We start from the raw sequence: 20648 nt of genomic DNA, 5'->3' as shown, positions 1-20648 counted from the left end.
TACCCTTTAGGTCTTTTTTCCTATCAAGTGCTGCTCCCTGTTTAGTTTTGGTTCATGGAGCAATTCTGGTTGGAGAAGCAAAATGAATGAGGATCTTCTTGACTGGCACATCTGGGATAAATTTGAAGTGTGTGGATGTAACTGGTTAAGTGACACTGATTCCTGACTGTGAGAATTTAAAAGATAGAAGCCAAAATACAAGAAAGCCGAATTAAACAAAATGCTGTTCAATTCTCCACACACACCCCACACCCATGAGTAGCACCACTACACCATTGTGCTTCAGGTGCACAGCCAGGATCAGCAGACAAATCATTCCCAGGTGAGAGCTAAGGATGCCTTTTAGGGATTCAGCCCAAAAAAGGCAAACATAAAATATCACACAGATCAAGAGGATTTTGTTTAAAACACTTTTAACGTTTGTCAGAGTTTTGTACAAATCAAAGCATCCCTTTAAAATCTCCATTATTACAAACATACAAAGAAACAACGTTATTACTACAAACCATCAGCTACTCAGTTGCATGATCAATGTGTCACAATTAAAAAAACAACAACATTGTATATACAAGGCCCTTCTCCCTCTATTATTATTTCTGTGTCCTGAGGGAAGCTAAGAAGCAAAGCCCCCATTTTTAAAAAAAATCCTATTGATACATTTCAGACTTTTTCTAAAAATATGTGAAGTATAAAATTAGGTGGGGTTTTTTTTTTTCCGGCTGTCACACTCTGGCAGAGTGCAAAGATTTCTTAGCATCCTAAAGTCTTTTTAAAAACAAAAACAAAAACCACACGACAGTATCTGATGCTTCAGTGTGCTCTTCCACGCTCAAAGCTAACATCTGAAAAGTGCCATTGAATAAATTCATCTTAAAAAAAATTGCAACTCTCTACTTAAAAGATTAATAAAAACCCAGCTAGAGCAGCTAGCCCTGTCTCAAAGGGTCAGTGTCTCATCTCTTTCCATTTGGTGCCTGTCTACATTAAGGTTGTTTCCTTCCCCTACTCCCCCCGAGGTAGGGTCTCTAACCCCTGAGCTCTCTCTTCACCTTGTGTGAATAGGGCTGGCCAGTGGGATTCCATGGAGTAACCTGGCCTGGAACCTGCTGACTTGAGAGCCCATCTGCGCATTTCCCCCTAATGGCAGAGTGCTTTTTTCCCCCTCTAAGAGATGCCCTGAGGGCAGGGCTCAGACAGCTGCAGAGCTCAGCTCTCCTCTAATGAGGGTGGGTTGGAAGTACACATTCCAGCTGACCTTACTGGAGCTGTTTATGGCCTCTTTGCCTCTGAAGTCCAATTGTTTCAGAAAAGCAGAGAACCTTCTCAGCTCTTTTATCCTGCTGGCTTTTGTTGGGAATGGAGGTTGGGGGCTTCTCTGCCCAGCACCCAAGAAGCACTTCCTACTTTGTGTCACTATTGACCTGACTGAACTCACTTCTTGTAACATCTGACATTAGTGAAGTGGGGTGGAGAGGAGAAGATATAAAAGGATCAACTTGATCCGGGACTTGGGAGGGGAGAGCGCGTCTAATACAGCCTCAAGCTCTCCTTCTGCCTTTACTGCAGAAGGCCGTGCCAGAGAAGTTAGATTAGCCCAAGCCACTAACCAGAGCCCCACAGGGCCACCATATGGTTATGCACAATTATTCTGTAAGACTCTCAAACCAAAAGTTATCAAAACAGGCAGTTAGGTTTGCCAAGCCAATATTTTAAAAACCCAAGAGAAATCTATAGCCTGGATTCTGGAACAGGTTTTGAAAGGTAGCGTAACCGCTCCAGGCAGATCGGCGTGCTGCCTCCTGCTCCCTTTGGGGAAGGCGATTTAAGAGCTTCCATTGAAAGAAGGAACAAAACACTTGAAAATAAAGCTCTCACCGTGCCCCCAAAGCTCTTGGTAAGCCTGAAAACCAGCCAACAACGGATTGTGCCTCAGACCAGCAGGTTTTAAACTGCAGAGACGGGTCTCCAGTATCACAGGATCCCTGGTTTCTAATGTAGGAAGTGGCAGTGGTAATACCTGTTTTCCAAACAGGGTCTCTTCTGGAGACCATTCATTCCAGGGCACGGGGGACAGCAAGATGTGTGGGGGCACTGCTCCCTGTGGATCACTATACTATATAACAGTATTCAACAGATATTGAAACCAGACACACTCAACCATGCTGTCGAAAGGCAACACACACCAGGCGTTCCATCGAGTCCATAGCGATAGGATAGTAACAAGACTGAGGTTGGATTCCAGCCGAACAGACAGGCCTCCTGGGTTAATGCTGGGGAAGCTCCCAGTTTTTGTTTTTGTTTTAAGGGGAGGTTATTGCTCCTGACTTCTCAGGCTTTTTGCCCTTGGATAGGGCAGCTGCTTGCTTCAGGAGTTCTCTGTTCTTGGCCTGGAAACACAGTGAAAATGGGTATTTTAATAGCGTGGATCATTGTTACTCAAGAACTACCTAGACAGGCACAGCTGGCTTCCTGCATACAGACCAAAAGGGATGTAGAAGTTGCTGTACTGGATCACACCAGCAAGGCCAGTATTCCATTTCCACCAGCTGGCAACACCTGACGCTGCAGAGACAGGCAAATGCCAATGTACCTGACCAACCTAAATGGGAGAAGGGGGGAATTCCTTCCCAAGTGCTGCAGGCAATCAGCTTCCATCACCAAGCACAACAGATTAAGTGATTTTTCATTAGACAAGATAGGAGGGCCCTTTCAATTCCACTGGGAGTTGCCTGAGAAACTTCCCTTTCCTTCCCCCATCCCCTTTCATTTTTTATTTGTGAGAAATGCTGAATTAACGGCTCTGGAGACCAAAGTCCACAGAACAAGGTGCAGGATGGGTAGTGGCAGTGCAAGCTCCCCCCCGCACACACTGAATCCCCAAATCCTCTTCAACTCTGACCAACTCTAGGGGTGAGTGGCTCTATCAATATTCCTGGCCTGTTTCACTCCCAGCCTCTTTACTGAGGCTGCCAATGTCACCAGGAAGCATTACTGCACTGGTGATTTCTGTGACATGAATCCAGGTCTCAGTGAACAAGAGATCAGACAGATGATTTCTTATCAATCACCAAACAGCCAGCGGGTAACAACTTTCAGTCACTACTAACTTAGACTGGCTTCAAACCAGGCAACTAGAAGTGAAAGGCTCCACTGTATTACTACGAAGCCTCTGAATCACCTCTCTCCAAATTCTCTGGCCTTCTGCTTATCTTGTTGGTACAGCACAAACTAATGATAGGGCTGTGTATGCAAAGCCAGACATGGCTCTTCTGGTTCAGTTTGCAAACTGCATTGAGTGGGCATGCAGGGTGCTAGAATGACCCTTGCCTACAGCTGAGAACTTGTGTGAGCCAAGTCTCCAGCTGCCCTGGGCAGATGGATTACAAACAAGAGAATGGATGCTACACGTATGCAGCGCTAGAGCAGAAAGGAATTTCTTCTGCCTCCTTCAAGCTTTTAAGAACAGAGGCACTCACACAAACCTGAGCTTCCCCAGAAAAAACAGGACATTTAAGATTTTTTTTTTAAAGTGAATCTTATGAACGTTTCCAGGTACCTGCTATCACTGCTACCATTTGAACTTTTATTTTGGAATCATTGGAGAAAAACAGTTTCCAAAACCTCTGCCAATGTTAGCTGAAGTTTTACACTCAGACACTGGAAAGACCAAGTTCTGGGCTGTCTCATTTAGTGCTAAGTATAAAACACACACACCTCTCTACCCAGGAATGGCAGGTATGCGAGGGCCAGCCAGTTCAGTTATTTGATTCTTCTTTTATTTTAAAATGGAGCAAGTTTGGTGCTATTGAAAGGTGTTGGATTGACAGCTTTCCCCACATTGTGCCCGACAGATGTGCTTCTGCCCTGATCTGGAGGGACTGTCTCAAGAGATAAAAGGAAGCTCAGTCCCCCTTGGCTTCTCTGCTGAAACTGCCAACAAAGGCAACCAGTTTGTGGCAACATGTAACATGAACATTTGCCTACTAGGAACTGGAATGAGAATGTCAACTCATTCTACACAAGTCACCTAAGAGCCTGCAAGGGGAACAATTCTGGGTCACTTGGGAAGATTCAAACAGACAAGGTAAGAGATTATGGGCTCTGACTTCCATTACCAGCCCCACAAGCCATCCAGCCTCCGAATTTTTCAGTTCTAAAAGGTGTCTCAATCCCATCCATAACATGACTGCTCGAAGCCTGGGATAACTTAAGAAACAACTTAAGAAATTGCATAGTGGACAGGAACTCACAAGCACCGATAGATTTCTGACAGCAACTGTAATCTACAAAAACCTGTCCCACCCTAATAATTAACTTGGGCATGTGGTGATGGGGAAAGAACATTTTCTGCTGTGTCTTATCCACACCTTTGTTTTTTATTTTTTTCCCCTCATAGTTAGAGCTTTAGCTGATTGTAAATGCCAGACAGAGTAATTAAGGAGATGAACTTTGCACCCATATACGATTTCTTTTAACCAATTCTCTTTTGACCTACTGCAGACCAGAATCTACCTCTGCCGATATACACTGTTTTCATGGCCTGACCAAAAAAAAGGACATTTCCTACAAGCTCACAGACTTCTTTACAATTATATCTATTTAGTCTAACAAAAAGCACTATCCTTTGTTTGTTAGGCTTTGTTCTCCTTGGCTACTGAACTAATAAATCAAATTAGGAGCTCGGTGGTGCAATGGGTGGATAAATAGGCCTTACAGTCTTGACATCTGGGTTCAAGCTTGACTTTGGTAATAAGTAAAATGTGTTTCATGGTTCCCATCCAGTTTGCAGAGGATACAATAAAACTGAGCCCAGGAAGAGAATAGCGAGCGGGGGGCTAGAAGGATGCAGGTGCCCTGGCAGAGCACTGTGGGGGCCAAGTCCTATTCGAACAGGCAGTACTTCAGGTCAGGACTGAAAGGCATTAGCAGAGCTGGGTGGGTGGAAGCCTGAGAAGTGTTCTGATCTAGGCAGTGTTCTCAGTCACTCCTGCGAAGATCACAACCCAGCACATTAGAATAGAAATGCCATCACCTGTAACTGCTCCATGACTTCCTTGTGTGTCTTCTCCATTTGGTTCATTTTTGCCCTCATCTGGGATTCCTGGTACTGCAGGTCGGCCTTTAGCTCTGTGATCTAAGGAGAAACAAGCAAGCAGCTTTTGGATGAGTGAGGAGAAAAGGGATGTGTCCAGATTCCTTCACCCCGAACAGATGTCCTGCCCTGGAAAATGTCTCTGTAGAAGCCACCTTGGAGAAAGGAACACATTCAGAGAGGCACCATGTGGGTTAACACTGCGATCCTGTAGGCCAAGGAGGGTTCAGAACATTTACTGCCCAACTGCAGGCCAGAGGACATGCACCAAGAGCTGAGGCTAATACCAAAGGTGGGACCCAGACAGGGCCCCAGCATGGGTGTATCTTTAGTAACCCCAGTGCATTCTGTGACTCTGGGCAATTAATCTGCGGCCTGATTTTCAGAGGGGCTGAGCTCTGATAGCTCTTATTCATTTCTGCCCTGCTGAGCACCAATAGGCCACTAACCATTCCGTGCCTCAGTTTCTCTCTCTGTCAAATGGAGATAATGATACTTACCCACCTGATAACGGGGTTTGTGGAAGTGGATTAATTAACATTTGTAGCGTGCTAAGTAAGGTGTGACTATTATGAGGAATACTTTGAGTAAGAAAGAGGATTCTCACACCATGCTGTGAAAGCAGCCAGAGCTGAGGTGCGTCAGCAGAGCTGCCTGGGACTCAGAAGTGCCAAAGCAGGGGGTGCCACAGGTTGGGACTGAGACTTGTCTCAGCGTTGCCTGCTCTACCTATGCACACAGAGCAGCTATGGGCTTTCTTGGACTCAACCCCACATGCAACCTACCTGCCTACTGCCATTTCTTGGACTCCAGCAGTCATCAAGAACTGGCAGCACATAAGGCTGGGCATACTGGGAGTACAAGGCAAAGGAAAAAGGGGAAATCTTCATTGTGTGGCAGTGGATGGTCAGAATTTGATCCTCTCTGCAATCCTGGCCCACCCACCTCCAAACAGCCAGAAAGCCACCTTCTTTCCTGCCACAGTGCCTGGCTCTTTAACCCTGGAAATTAACCAGCTTGCAGACAACACCCACCTGAGAGTTAGCTGGTTTCCACAAGGCTAACAGACAGACACTGTACAAATGTGCAAGGTAAAGACTTTAAGTAAGTGGCTCATAATTCATTCTGCAGTTTGTGTGTGGAAGCGGTCCAGGGCTGTACCTTCTTCTCTTTCTCCAAGATCATCTGATCCTTCTGGTGCAGCATCTTTTTCAGAGTGGCCACTTCTTCCTTCAGCTGGGCGATGATAACGAAGTGGTCCGTGCCAGGGGAGTCCAGGGCAAGGTCTGGAGAAAAGCTGCAAGAGAGAGAAGAGAAAGAATCTCATCACACACTCTTCTACTCACCAGTACATGGAAGCCCTTTCACAGATGACATCGCAGATAGCGACATCTGAATAACCTCATCCATTCAAAGGCTACATAAGTTACCTACGATCTTGTAACCAGACACCATGGGAATTCAGAGATAGTCACATGGCAGGATAGCTGATGTCCTGATATGCAATACAATTTGTATCTTGACAAGTTTAATATTAAGCGTTCAGCAAGAAAGGATGGGGGGACTGTTAGGGATGTTTTCAACCATTAGTATCTGAGACCATCTTTACTTGCATGGAAACTATCCATTTTCAAACCAAGAGGTATGGAAAAGCAATTAATGAGTTAATGAAACTTTATGCAATCACCTAGGAACCCTCTTTAGGTCACAGGGAGTCCATGGCAGTGGGGGGGAAAACCTTTCACTAAATGCAAATCAGGGCCCTGATAAACAATGGAACAGGAAAAAGTAACAAATGAACCCCCTAACTTAAACAAACAATAGAAAGAGCATGCGGAGGTTACAGCCAAAGTTATCTCAGGGGAAAACAGGAAGAGATGCATTGGGCTTTTTGTATTTTGATTCCAGCCATGGCACAATGATTTGGAGAAAAGCTTCATTACCACATCAAAGACTATTCAGGAAGAGAAAAAGAGTGAAGGGAAGATATACACTGCCTCAGACACACCCTCAGACACTATGAATCTAGCTGGCTGGCTGACAGCTTGTTTGGGCAAGACGCACACAGTCCCCGTCTCTGGTAAAGCATATTGTGTGTATTGCAAGAATGCCCAGGATCCCCAGTCATGGACCCCCGTTGTGCTAGGCACTGTACAAACACAGAACAAAGAGATGGTCCCTGCCACAAGTTATCTACCTAGACACCACCTTCTGTACTGTTTAGTCTGTCTTTACAATATGTCTAACAGTTACCCCTTGGTGCTAAGGAATAGTTTCCCAATATTACATGCTATTGCTGCTGTATAAATTATTTGAAAATTAATAATAAATAATGCAAGTATCTCACCTGGACTATATATCTGGAAAAAGAAAAGGAGTGCTTGTGGCACCTTAGAGACTAACCAGTTTATTTGAGCATAAGCTTTCGTGAGCTACAGCTTATGCTCAAATAAATTGGTTAGTCTCTAAGGTGCCACAAGTACTTCTTTTCTTTTTGCGAATACAGACTAACATGGCTGCTACTCTGAAACCTGTCATATATTTGGACTGTGCATTCGGCCCTAGTATTGGTAGAGTCTAAGGAAAATGCAGTGTGGCCTAGTGCATTGACAGCCAACGATCACCTGATTATTAATGTAACTGTTACTGACTCAGTCTGTGGCCTGAGACAAGTTAAGTCACCCGTGCCTCAGTTTACCCATCTGTAAAATGGGAATATCTGCTGCCTACCTCCCAAGGGAGTTTCTTCAGTACTTTGAAAAAACAGAATCTAATTGGACATAGTTTGAATGATGGGACAGGGTTTCTGGGATGTGATGGAGAAAGGCTTTTCCTCCCTTACGTGGTGTGTGTGGGGTAGAAGTGTCCCTGTTGGGAATCCAAAGGGAGAAATTCAATGAATGGAGTTGTGCAGGTCATAAAAGTAACAGGACATGCTGGGATGGGAAAGAAATCCTGGCCAGGGAGGAAAGGGAAGCTTAATACTGCAGATCTGTGGAGGTTTATCTGCATTAGAAAGTCTTATTGTCACAGAACACGTTAACTAACATGATGTTGAATGCTTGGTATTGACAAGAAGATGTATTTAACTGCATGTCAGCTGGCTGGGGTTAACACCCATAATGTTCTACATGACCAGTCTTTGTTTATACGGAGCATTTAACAAGAGCCTGCATCCCAGAACGTTGTAATGTGCTACTTCTCTGCAATAATACACACAGGTACCAGATTCGAGTGAGGGAAGCAAAGCAGCCTCCAGCACCTTTATACATATGCACAATGCAGTAATGTCACTCTTAGCATCTCCACTCTCTCAACAAGAGCTTCAGGCTTCCACACACCACACAGACATGCTGAGGGAGAGAGGGAGCAGAGGAGAGCAAAAACTAAGATACTCTCTGTGGGGGGAAAGCAAAGTTTCTTCACTGAATTGCCTGTTTACAAGTAAGTCCTTCCCTATCCTACTCCATTCCTTGGCCATGAGGGGCACATAGAATCATAGAAAAGCAGGGCTGGAAGGGACCTTGAGAGGTCATCAAGGGCAGCCCTCTGTTCTGAGGCAGGACCAAGGAAACATGAACCACCCCGAAAGGTCCAGCCTGGTCTTTAAAACTTCCAACGATGGGGATTCCACAACCTCCTTTAGAAGTCTATTCCAGTGCTCAACTATCCTTATAATTACAAAGTTTTCCCTAATATCTTACCTAAATCTCTGTTCCTTTCTGTGGATTAAGCCCATTACTTCTTGTCCTGCCTTCAGTGGACCTGGAGAACTATTGTTATAACAGCCCTTAACATATTTGGAGACTGTTATCTGGTCCCCCCTCAGTCTGCTTTTCTCAAGACTAAACATGCCCCATTTTTTTTAACCTTTCCTCACAGGTCAGGTTTTCTAACACTCTTATTATTTTTGTAGCTCTCCTCTGGACTCTCTCCAGTTTGTCCACATCTTTCCTAAACTGTGGGACCTAGAAATGGACACAGTCATCCAGTTGAGGTCTCACCAGTGCTGAGTAGAGTGGGACAATTACCTCCCATGTCTTACATACAACGCTCTTGTTAATATACCCCAGAATGATATTAGCACTTTTTACAGCCACATCACACTGTTGACTCGTATTCATTTTGTGATACACTATAATTGCTGAATCCTTTTCAGCAGTACTACCACTGAGCCAGTCATTCCCCATTTTGTAATTGAGGAAAAAAAGATTAAATGCACAAAGTAGTACTTTACACTTGTCTTTATGGAATTTCATCTTGTTGATTTCAGACCAATTCTCCAACTTGTCAAAGTCATTTTGAATTCTAATCCTGTCCTCCAAAGCGCTTACAACCTCTCCCAGCTTGGTGTCATCTGCAAATTTTATAAGTATAATATCCACTCTATTATCCAAGTCATTAATGAAAATATTGACTAGTACCAGACCCTTGCAGGACCCCAAAAAATACATCCTCCCAGTTTGATAGCGAACCACCGATACCTACTCTTGAGTACAGCCTTTCAAGCAACTGTGTAACCACCTTACAGTAACTACATTTCCCTAGTTTGTGTGTGATAATGTCATATGGGACTGTCAAAAGCCTCACTAAAATCAAGATATATCACATCTACTGCTTCCCTCCATCCACTAGGCCAGTAACTCTGTCAAAGAAGGAAATGTGGTTGATATGGCATGATTTGTTCTTGACAAATCCACGCTGGCTGCTCCTTATCGACCTGTTATCCTCTAGGTGCTTGCAAATTGATTGTTTAATAATTTGTTGCAGTATCTTTTCAGATATTGAAGTCAGGCTGACCAGTCTATAATTCCCTGGTCTTTGTTCCCCTTTTAAAAGATAGGTTCTATGTTTGCCCTTCTCCAGTCCTCTGGGACCTCACCTGTCCTCCAAGAGTTCTTGAAGATAATCACTAATGGTTCCAAGATTTGCTTCATGAATCCTCTGCTGTATCCCAACGTAATAAACATTGCCAGGAGATTCAGACTTCCCATGGCCACCCACTCATGAAATTCTGCACTCCCTGGTCTGCTCCTGGCCAAGAAAACTTATTAAGGCAGAAGAGGAGACTGGAAGAAAGACCCATCTGCTCCCCTCAGCAGAGAACTAAAGGGAGAGATTTTGAGATGGTTTTAAAGAGAGGTTCTCATCCTATTGCATCATTAACAAATATTGGCAAGTCACAAGTAAAGACAGATGCCCCAAACTGAAAAAGAGCCTCAACTCACCCTTGAGTTTGGTGCCTAGAAACAGACAGTGGGAGGTAATTATGCAGGTGCAAACTGTGTGTATGTTTCAGAGTGGCCAGGCATCTGCCTATCTCATCTGTGTGCATAATCAGGTGCTCTGGTTTCAGAGTAACACCCATGTTAGTCTGTATTCGCAAAAAGAAAAGGAGTACTTGTGGCACCTTAGAGACTAACCAACTTATTTGAGCATAAGCTTTTGTGGCTCACTTCATCGGATGCATACAGTTGGTACTCAGAGATCCAACTGCTGTAACATGCCTCTGCAATTACTTCAAGGTGGAAAAAAAAAACGAGAGGGTACTTTTTTAAAGTCATGTCAATAGGAGAAGGGTTTCTTTTCCCTGTCTTGAGTGACTCTCAAACCCTAACTTCAAGTTAGGAATGGAAGCTACAAAGTTAGCTACAAAATTAGAAATAAAACTGAAAAACAAACAATAAAACACTTTTTTTTGGTAAAAAAGAGCCTCTTAAGAAGTCCAACCAAAATATACCCCTGACATATACAAACTGTGGTACAATGATCCCTGCACACTTTAGGGAGGGCCCAATTCAGGGTGTGACACTCCTTTCCTACAACCAATGCCTTTCTCAGGGATGATGTCTCAGTTGTTTGGAGATATTGCTACTAAAGTCAGGCTGGTTGTCAAGGGACGTTGTCAAGGTCAACGTTCAAATTACACTAAAAATAACTTAGAAATTTCCTCCCAACTATGAAAAATCTGCTTAAACAAATATTTTCTAAACGGAAGTAGTAGCTTGGCCTAAGGTTGAATTAACTACATCAAAGAAGAAGCAGTTCACCCCAAACCACCCTCTCCATGCCTGCAAACTGAGTACTTTAAGTATAAGCACAGAAATTTTGTGCATGTGGGAATATTTTTATTTAATAGCATTTACTGCTCAGTATTCCCTCAGGACAATATGGGTGAACAAATTTGTGTCTTAGGGCTCACCAACAAGGATCAGATAGAGGTTTTTATGATCTTTCTGTGCTAAAGAGATGGCCCAGGGGTATAGTGAGTCAGCTTTTCATGTCTTGGAACTGGACTCCTTCAGTGGTCACAAGTGAAAGGAGTGCGGGTGTTTTAATCTAATCCACTGTGAACATTTGTCTATATTGTAAGACCACATTGAGACAAATATGGCAATTTCATGCAATATCCTTGAAAAACCTTATTGAATTAAGTTTAAATAACTTGGGAGTCCATTGTATTAAATGCAAAGATTATGTATTATCGTGGGCTGGGACTGCATGTAACCTCTCTTGGGGAAAGAGATTATGTGAACCCTGGGAATGTTATGCACTTCGAAGGACTGTACTGAACAATGTACTTGACAAGAATTTTTGGGACAAAGTGGTTTGCCAGGGGAATCTCTAGTGGGAGATGAATGCAAATTCCCTACCACCACAATGCAAAACCCCAGCCTTTTAAAGCTATGCCCCAGGAGAGGACTACTGTCTGCTGATCACCTTTTCCCAGAGTCTCAAGATCAAAGGCCCAAGGAGAGGACAGACGAAACTATTCACGAGTGTGCTAGTTCTGAGCTAAGGCTGCTATCAACTTGTAACCATGGGGAAAATTCCCACCAGAGACTCTGCTGGAATTGGGGAGTGATCTATGGTAAGCTTATTAGCATGCATGTAGGTTCTTTTATTGTTCTTAATGTGTTTTCTCTGTAATGTTTTCACCTTCGAGCAAAATGCAGATGCTGACCTGGTTAGACAGCCTGGCTTGCTGGGGATATCACAGTGAAGGCAGGGAACTGTGCAGCCTGGCAAAACCCAGTCAGGAAGGAGAAAGACATGGGTCTCTGCCCAAGACAGGTGACAGCTGTGGAGTTGGAAGCCTAGAGTCAGTGCTCTTAAGGAATCATGGAGGGGGAATACAGGTGCAATTGACCTGAACCGTGACACACATTTGGTAGCCTCTATTCAGGAAGAAGCTATGGGCTGGGTGCAGTGGGCCAGGATTGAGGTGCTCTGGCACACCTGTTTGAGGTGGCTCAGGATTGGACTAGCAACAGGTGCTCAAGTCAAGGTGGGAAACACACCATTAGAGCTGTTTGGGACCCACGAGTGGAAGAGCAGTGAACTGAGTGAGGTCCAACATCAGAGTTGTGGGACTCAGTAAGGTAGAATTTGTTGCAGGACAGTGTTGAGTTGCCCTGACAGAGCTGGGTGGTGATGATACCTAACTTCAGCCTATGCTATGCCCAGCTCTTGCCAGTGCAGTCAGCCTCTCCGCTCCCTGCGCAGTAGAATTCATCCTCCAAATTAACCATAAAAACTCCAGAATGAGACTTTTTAAAATAAATAACTCAAATGTCACTCAACAATCCCCAATACACGTGTGACAGAACATGATAATCATCGACTCAGAGATACTAAACACGAACCTATGAAGCCCAGAGGAGTACCCATCTGCATCCACCAGGATGGAAAGCCAACAAAGGTGAAGAGTAGAGATAAGCTGGACCACGAAGGGGTTGCTACCAAGTCACTGAGCCCAAGAACACACAAATTTTGCCTAGGCTGCATTGGCAATTTGCCTAGAGCCCAAGGCTAGCACCTACTCTGCATAAAGATGCAGCTGCCCTCAGCTGTAACACAGAGGGGTCGCCCATGTAGAAGCAGTCTTTGTGGGCCACGCCTCTAAGTTAAAGATAGGGGCAGCTGCATCATAGAATTTAACTATTGTTTTGAACATCTACAAGGAAATACAGCCCCAGGATTAAACTTCACTAGCCACTAAGGGTGACTGTTGCCCCACAGCAACAGAGTCACATAGATTTAAAATGGCTGCAACTTATGTCTTGGACAACACACAGCCCACTGTTGGAACTTAGGAGCAGCAGCTATAATTATGTATAACTTATTAATGGGATTTCCCTAAGACTAGAGTAAGTTTGTGGTGAGGATCACAGCCTACCAGGGCTTTCAAGTGAGAACAAGATATGGTACAAGAGTAAACTGAAATGAAGTAATCTGATTTATTTATCATTTGCGAAGTTTTTTTTTTTGAATGGATGACTTGGAATTCGTATTAGGGCATGGAGCCTTTTTGCTTCCAGATAACGTGTGAGCAAGGTTTGTTACCGGATAATGGCTGCTCGGTAGTTTATGTGAAATGAATTAAAGGAGCTCACTCCAGTTCCTAGCGAGCAGATATTTAAAAAGTTCTACCATCACAAGTGGCACTGCCCTACAACACGGCTGGCAGCCTCAGCAGAGGTGCCAAAGATGGAATAGCGCACCCTAAAGGTCAAGGTAGAGGGCAGCTTGCAGCACTACTGCTTGTGCTGTACCTGCTCTGGCCAGGGGGAGGTGGTGTTCAGTCTCCTGTCAATCAGCATTAAATTCAGTTTAAAGAATTGTACAACCACTACATCCTAAAGAATTCTTTAAACTCAGTTTCATGCTTTGGCATTTCTTACATCAATAGCCAAAGACAATGGGCTAACAGGTGTCCTTAGGACAGAGGTGATTTGGAGTTAAATGATGAACAATTGAGATGGACGGTGAGCACTTTACCAGTGACTTCAACAGACTTAATAAGACTCTCTGGCACTAATGAGCCTATGCTGTGCTCTATATTCCCAATTCAATGCAGTTTGGAAGAAGAGCCATCGATGGGGACAGTTTCCATATGTGAGACAATTCCCAGGGCAGGAGGGCAACCGGGGGTGGGAGAAAACGATAGGTGATCTCACTTCAGGACGTCAGTGCCTTGAGAAACAGGATAATGATGGGCACCGGGACTCTGTTGGGAAGCAGCCCACTGCACCAACACGGACGGGGCACTCTGGGTAGGGGGGCAAAGCATCTCGGGAGAGGAAGGAACGCTGAGAATCAGAGAGGAAAGGGAGGAATGAAAATATGCATGTACAAGAGTGTAAAAAAAAAAATATCCATCTCACTCTCTCCTTATATAGCTAGTGAGGTCCGTTCTGCTGCATGCAAGCTCTGATGTCAATGGGAACTGCATGCATATAGCAGTGGCAGAATCGAGTCCACTGTGTTCAGAGGAAGCTGTTTATCACTTTCCCTCCCACAGGACGGGGGGAGATAAGACTTCTCTCTATATTCTCTCATCTAATGATTGTCTCCCTGCATTCTATTCTTTATTCTGACTGCAGCCTAGCTTTTAGTCTAACAGATAATGTTCTAGCCCAAACTGCAGACCAGAGCCCATCACGCAGCCTGTGGCCACCCTTCCCCTGTCATTGCAGGGTGAGGATAAAGCTGATCCAGGCTGCAGGTTGTAACTGCTGGTGAACTCAACCAACAAGCAGTTTCTACTAGGTACAAACATTGGGCATCTTTTGATTTTCAAGTGTACATTTAGGTGCTAGGTAGGGTTGGCCTGTGGGGTCCCAGAAAGCTGCTAATGCAGCCCTTGCAGTACCAATGTTTGAGAGCCCCATTCTGTCATATAAGCATCCTGCTAATTGCACTGAATTCTCTCTTACACAAACTTAAATGAGACCACCCACTGGCATCTTTCCCAACCAACTGGCTCACCTGTCACCATTGGCTGATATGGCCTCAAACTTGGGTTTCTTCTTTGGAATTTCGTTCTGAATAGAGGAGGTGGATAAGGTTTTCTGGCTATGAAGGAAAAACAATGAAGATACATGTCAGAACCTAAAAGGCCTGTGAATCAGAGACTGTCTGGAAACAAGAAAGAGGCACAGATAAATACCATCTCCCACTAAAGCACACTCACAACAAGCTTAGAGAGAAGAGAGCTCCAAGCATAGTGATGGCCAAATAAAAGATAATTCCTTAAAGAGAAACCAGAGTTTATTTTATACAATGTGCCAATCAAACTTCTGGGCACATGAACATTCTATGTCCAAAACCATATATTTAAAGATAAATCTAAGTTGACCCAATGTCAACAAGAACTGTAATACACTCCACAATGCACAGAAAAGGATCAGCTCATCCTAAGTCCCCACTGAGAATACCTGAGCAGCAGCCCCCAGATGTTCAAACTAGGGATCATCATCAAGAGTCTCCCAGGTGATCTCAGCTGCAGTGTTTGATCTGAGTCAGTCAATTTTGAATGCTGGGGAAACATGTCTATTGGTCGAGTCAGGAGTCCTAGCTCTGCCAACTGACTTGCTGTGTTATCTGGGACAAGTCGTTTCACTTTTTTATATCCCAGTTTCAGCCACCTGGAAGAGCAAGGCTACTGAATGAATTAATGCACTTCTGTCATTAATTTGACAAATGCAGCTTTAATTATTTGAGAAAACAGCGTGTCAGTAAGCATTCTGTAAAACAGATCTCACTGAGTAGTGTTGTGACACTATTAGGAGTTTAGGTTAGAACTACTGGGTTTGCATATTCATTAAGTCAGAATTATCCAGGCTTTATGCAAAAAGATGCATAACGATGTTAAAAGTCACCCCAGTTACGCAGTAGTGAGGTCCAAGACACTTCTCCCGCTTTTGCTGGAAGTGGGTCTGATGAGTTTGAAGCAGTCAGCCCTCCTGCGGGAGGAAAGTGCTAGAACGGAGCATATTTGCAGCATTTACATGCAAGTTACCTGTTGTAGTGGCTGCCACTGCTGAGCCTGCTGAACTGCTCCTTCTCTTGCAGGCTCGTCCGTGAAGAGCTGCTTAGATGTTTGCGTTGCTCTTTGGTCTTCTGTAGGACCCGTTTGTAGGACAACGTACACAGCCAGCACAGCAGCTTCCCATCCACCTGAAAGGCAAGTTGGGAGTCAGAGGATTTTCTCTCGCTTCCTCCCCACATCCCAAGCACAGAGTAGACAAGTAGCCTGATGGCAACTTCAGATCAACCATGCTCAGGATTTACAGACACAAGGTATGCAGTCACAAACAACACACATGCAGTGACTTGAGGGGTCCCTGATGTGGTTAGAAAAGGTGTTGACTGCATTCAACACTGCCAGTGCGATGCAGTCAGCAAGTCACAGTGATAAAAACTTGGCACAGCTACCATCTGTTCTGAGCTGACACTTCTTGGATTGTTTATATCACATGTTCCCTATGACATTTTAAAGCAAGAAATCACATCCTGTGCAATTCGGAATTTTATAAACACAAAGGTCAACACCTGGACTCCAAGGCACATGCTTTAGGAACCCGAACACTAATACTCTGTTTCAATGGTTTTCAACCTTTTTTCATTTGTGGACCCCTAAACATTTTTGAATGGAGGTGCGGATCCCTTTGGAAATCTTAGGCATAGTCTGCGGACCCCGACAGGTTAAGAACCACTGTCCTATCGTAACAACAACCTCAACAACCTTAAGGATTAGACATAGACCGGCCGACATCAACAGGTCCATGGAGCACAGATTGAAAACTACTGCTCTAAGGGGCTCTGTCCAGATGGTGGGAACTACTTATACACCATCCAAAACTGTAGGCCTGGGGCCCATGTTAAAAGACTTATGCATATGCTTACCTTTGGGACAATTCACAGTATGTGAAGTTCCCTTTATTTCTACCACCCATTTTGGAGTGGGGTCCCTTTCACTTGTGTGTGCACCTACACTAAGTCCAGTTCAGAAAAAGACCGGATCAAGGAACTATGGTGCTAAAAATATAAAGTAATCCAATGAACTTAGTGTTTTAACATCTCTCATTGCAAATGTAAATTCTTGAGCTGGCCAGAAAATACTTTATAGCCGACACGTTACTGTTGCTGAAATCCTGTGACTCTGTGCAGAAGATGAACAGGCTATTACTGTGGTTAGTTCTTTCACCTTTCCAGCCCCATTTTACATAGAAACTCACCTTCTTTCTATCATCCTTCCTGTCGAATGCACACTGTTGCTTGCACTGTTCACAGGAGAGAGGTGGCCCATACTTCTTCTCTGAGTTCGTACAGCGCTGGCACTTGTTGCCAATAAATGCTGCTATTATGTTGCAGTACTGGCATGGTTTTGGCTTTAAAAAGGACAGATACAGTACGGGTTAGCAATGCTTTGTAAATACATGGCACATGTGCATTTTTCTATCACTCAAACAGTCCCATCTTCATAGTGACTCAAGAATTGTGCATGTATCTAGATCAGTGGTCTCCAAAGTGGGGGGTGCGCAAGACCATCCCTAGGGGTGCGCGGCAGGAGGAGCGCTCCTGGACCTTTGATTCTTTGGTGGCACGCCGGCGGCAGCTCGGCTCTCCCTGCTCCGTCTTCTGCAGCACGCCGGCGGCAGCTCTTCTTCTTTTTTTGCATCCCTAGAGTTGGCCTTGGGGGTGCGCGATCCAAAAAGTTTGGAGACCACTGATCTAGATAAACCAGGGATCAGGCATCCAAACTACTAATTGCAGTATATGTGATTGGCCAGGATACCTGAACTTATACTGACTTCTGCATAAGGTGCCATGGGATCTTTAATGACAAGGGGTCAGGACCTGAGCTTCAAACCTCATCCTAGCATCCTAGCATTATAATTATGAGGGTGGACGGGAGAGTCCCCGGCACTTACCGTTCCATAGAGTTTCACGTTCTGAGCACATTTCTTGCATATTGTGTTGGTTTTGCTATTAAAACAAAAGATTAAGAAAAAGCAAGAATGAAGTATAACTGTGTCAGCAATATCTGGATACAGATTAAGCCCTCTGTGCTTGAGCGCTAAATTTCCCCTAACCATACAACTCTCCTGGCAGGATTTTTGTATTCATGTTCACTAGTGGCTTTTATATAAAATGTATTTGCTACCCCTGCCTGGTGATGATAAATCTACCACAGTGAGGTATTATTGAAAGACGACATTTTCATAAGGCAGCCCCTTTAATTTAATTAAGACCTCAGACTTTAATTTATGCACGTATTTGCTCAATTGGGATTATGGTCACCAACAAAATGAGTTAGTTGGTCACCAGCTAATCTGCAGCAGACATTTAACCAGCATCAAACTACATGACTTGGCACAAGTGATAATCTCAGTACCGGAGAGGGCAAGCACTAGAATAGCAGGGTTGATGCAGATCAGGACTGAGGTTCATTGACCCCAATCCGCAGGATGGAAAACACGGAACCACCTTGCACACTGCCTGCATGAAATATGCTCAGTGGCTGCTGGGATCATTGGTCCCTCTTCTTCATATATTCACAAAAATGAAATTAAAACCAAGCAGAAAACCATGTTTACTACTGCAAATGCAGAAGGACAAGACAGGTATTTACGCTACAGCATAGAGAATAAGAATCATTTTTGCATGCCAAAAGAGAGAAGGGGAACAGCTTCCAGGAGCACCCAGGCACTTCACTGAAAGATACAGCTGAGCACCGCCCAGGAAGAAATGCCACACACCATGCTGCAAAATCAAGAGCACAGAATGCGTCTGCCTGACAGAGATTGGGGCTATGATTAGAGCCTCATCAAGGGGCACAACACTGGCCCCCCTACAAGCACTCAGATGACATATGACAGAGTGCTGGATCATTGAAGGCGCAACACAAGGGGCATGACGAGGGTTTCAAGGAATGGGCTGCTGTAAACAGATGGCATATGGGTTATGCACACAAAGAATCACCGGTGGAAGGAGAGGAGGACAGGAGTTTAGCGTCAGGAACATTTTGCAACAGAAAACAGGAGCGGAGAAAAAGGATGGCTCAGGGCTTTGGTAACAGGATATGAAGCCTTTCACCTTTAGGTTGCCAGTTCATAAACAGCATAGCCCACTAGTTACCCAAAGCTATTACCAACAGATGGTTGCTCATTGGCTTATGTGAAATTAGTTTGGTAGCTCTCAGTCTTGTTCCCACATTACAAACCCTGCCCCAACTGGCACTAACATACCATGTTCGCTTTTCTCAGCAGAACTCCCAAAGCCACCAAACTGTCTCCTTAGTCTTTATGGGGGATACCTAAAGATCAGGTTAAGATACTTTAGTGGGCCAGTGTGTGTGAAGCTTGTACCGGTACTGCTTCTGCTGTACATAGTCTATGGAAAATTTCAGTTTCCAGGGCTGTCAGTAAATGCTAAATTCACACATAGAAAAAGGAACCATGCTGAGAGAATCAAGAGGCTGAAGTGGGACTATTTTGGATGTGTATTAAAGAAGCAGATGCCAACTACTTTTTATTGTCCAGTGTTTAAGCTTAGCAGAAATTTACCTTTCCTGTTGGAACTCGGTCCTGCAGTACGTGCACTTGACAATGGGATGCGCGATTCGACACTCCTGCAGCAAAAAGAAGAGTTAGTGCTTCTACCACACACGTTCCCCAAAGACTCAACAGTCCCCCCCAAACACAACAACAGAACACCTTGGACAAAGCAGAAGTATTCTTCATGGCAATCACTCCTTCCAGAGCCCCCATCCCCGCCCCCCACTCCTCCCAGGGGGCACCATCCCTTCCAGAGCCACATCCCCTCCTTCACTCCTCCCATCCCTTCCCAGGGCTCCCCCAATCCCTCATCCCCTCCCCCCAGGGGCCCCCATCCTTTCCACTCCTCTCAGGGCCTCATCCCCTCCCTGTGACCCCATCCCCTCCCCCACTCCTCCCCCTGCCCCCATCCTTCTCATAACCCCATCCCTTCCCAGGGCTCCCCCTATCCCCCATCCCCTCCCCCACTCCCCTCAGGGCCTCATCCCCTCCTCCTGCCCCCATCCCTGCCCAGGGCTCCCCCAATCCCCCCCACTCCTCCCCCTGCCCCCATCCCCTCCTCATGGCCCCCATCCCTTCCCAGGGCTCCCCCAATCCCCCCTCCCCTCCCATGGACCCCCCATCCCCCCGGACCTTGCACAGCTGCTGCCCCTGGCTCAGCGCCTCGAAGGAGAAGCGCTGGTGGCACTTGGTACAAGCGTAAAGCGCCGCCATCCCGCCGCCCCCACTGACAGGCGCAGCCTAACCTGGGACGGGCGGTCGGGCAGCCGCGAGGCGGGGCTGCCACACCCGTCACCGCCATTGGCTCTCGCTAACGTCGCTCCTCGGGCACGGCGCTCCGCCCAAAGCCGTCTCACGGCGCCCATTGGTTTCCCAGAGTGCCACTCCTGTTTGAGAGGGCGGGGCACGTCGAGGTCCTTCGGGTTGGGGAGAGCGGGAGCGTTTACGTCACCGGGGAGTTCTCCCATCCGGGGTGTGGACGGCGCGGTGACGTCACCCCTGGCGCGTCCCGGGGGCTCCCTCCAGCATCCGGCCGCTCACGCGAGGGGAGGAGGTGTCGCAGAGGCGGAAGTGTCCCAGAAGCCCCCGCGCGCGCCGGAAGGACCCAGAACGGAAGTGGGGGAGATCAGTTAGAATCAATGAAGGCAGCCTGGCTGGGTCTGCAGGCTTTCGGAGGGGGAGGGGCCAGATGTGGGGAGAGGGTAGATGTG

The 20648-nt window shown here is 45.6% G+C and overlaps 1 protein-coding gene across 2 annotated transcripts; it reads right to left on the bottom strand.

Annotated features, from left to right (window-relative positions):
- Positions 1 to 432: 432 nt before the first annotated feature.
- FAM76A (family with sequence similarity 76 member A) lies at positions 433 to 20235 on the bottom strand. Of its 2 annotated transcripts, XM_074934341.1 has the most exons (10): positions 20071 to 20235; positions 19447 to 19511; positions 17812 to 17866; positions 17116 to 17268; positions 15897 to 16054; positions 14864 to 14950; positions 14053 to 14184; positions 6254 to 6389; positions 5033 to 5134; positions 433 to 2387 (listed from the first exon to the last, which is right to left on the bottom strand). In XM_074934341.1, exons 1-10 carry the CDS (start codon positions 20149 to 20151, stop codon positions 2301 to 2303), a joined length of 1056 nt encoding a protein of 351 aa, XP_074790442.1. In that variant the 5' UTR covers positions 20152 to 20235; the 3' UTR covers positions 433 to 2300. The 2 variants fall into 2 exon arrangements, with proteins under 2 accessions (XP_074790442.1, XP_074790443.1); XM_074934342.1 differs by lacking the exon at positions 14053 to 14184 and having other exon boundaries at positions 434 to 2387; positions 20071 to 20231.
- Positions 20236 to 20648: the final 413 nt, after the last annotated feature.

The sequence above is a fragment of the Natator depressus genome, chromosome 19 (assembly GCF_965152275.1).
Source record: "Natator depressus isolate rNatDep1 chromosome 19, rNatDep2.hap1, whole genome shotgun sequence".
NCBI classification, from domain to species: domain Eukaryota; kingdom Metazoa; phylum Chordata; order Testudines; family Cheloniidae; genus Natator; species Natator depressus.
This window is presented reverse-complemented; position numbering and strand designations above follow the sequence as displayed.

Coding starts and splice junctions, on each gene's coding strand:
- FAM76A (XM_074934341.1), bottom strand. CDS start 20,151: ATGGCGGCGCTTTACGCTTGTACCAAGTGCCACCAGCGCTTCTCCTTC. Junction 16,055..17,115: donor GGAAGGATGATAGAAAGAAG/GTGAGTTTCTAT, acceptor CTTGCCTTTCAG/GTGGATGGGAAGCTGCTGTG. Junction 14,185..14,863: donor ATATCAGCCAATGGTGACAG/GTGAGCCAGTTG, acceptor TCTGATTCTCAG/CGTTCCTTCCTCTCCCGAGA.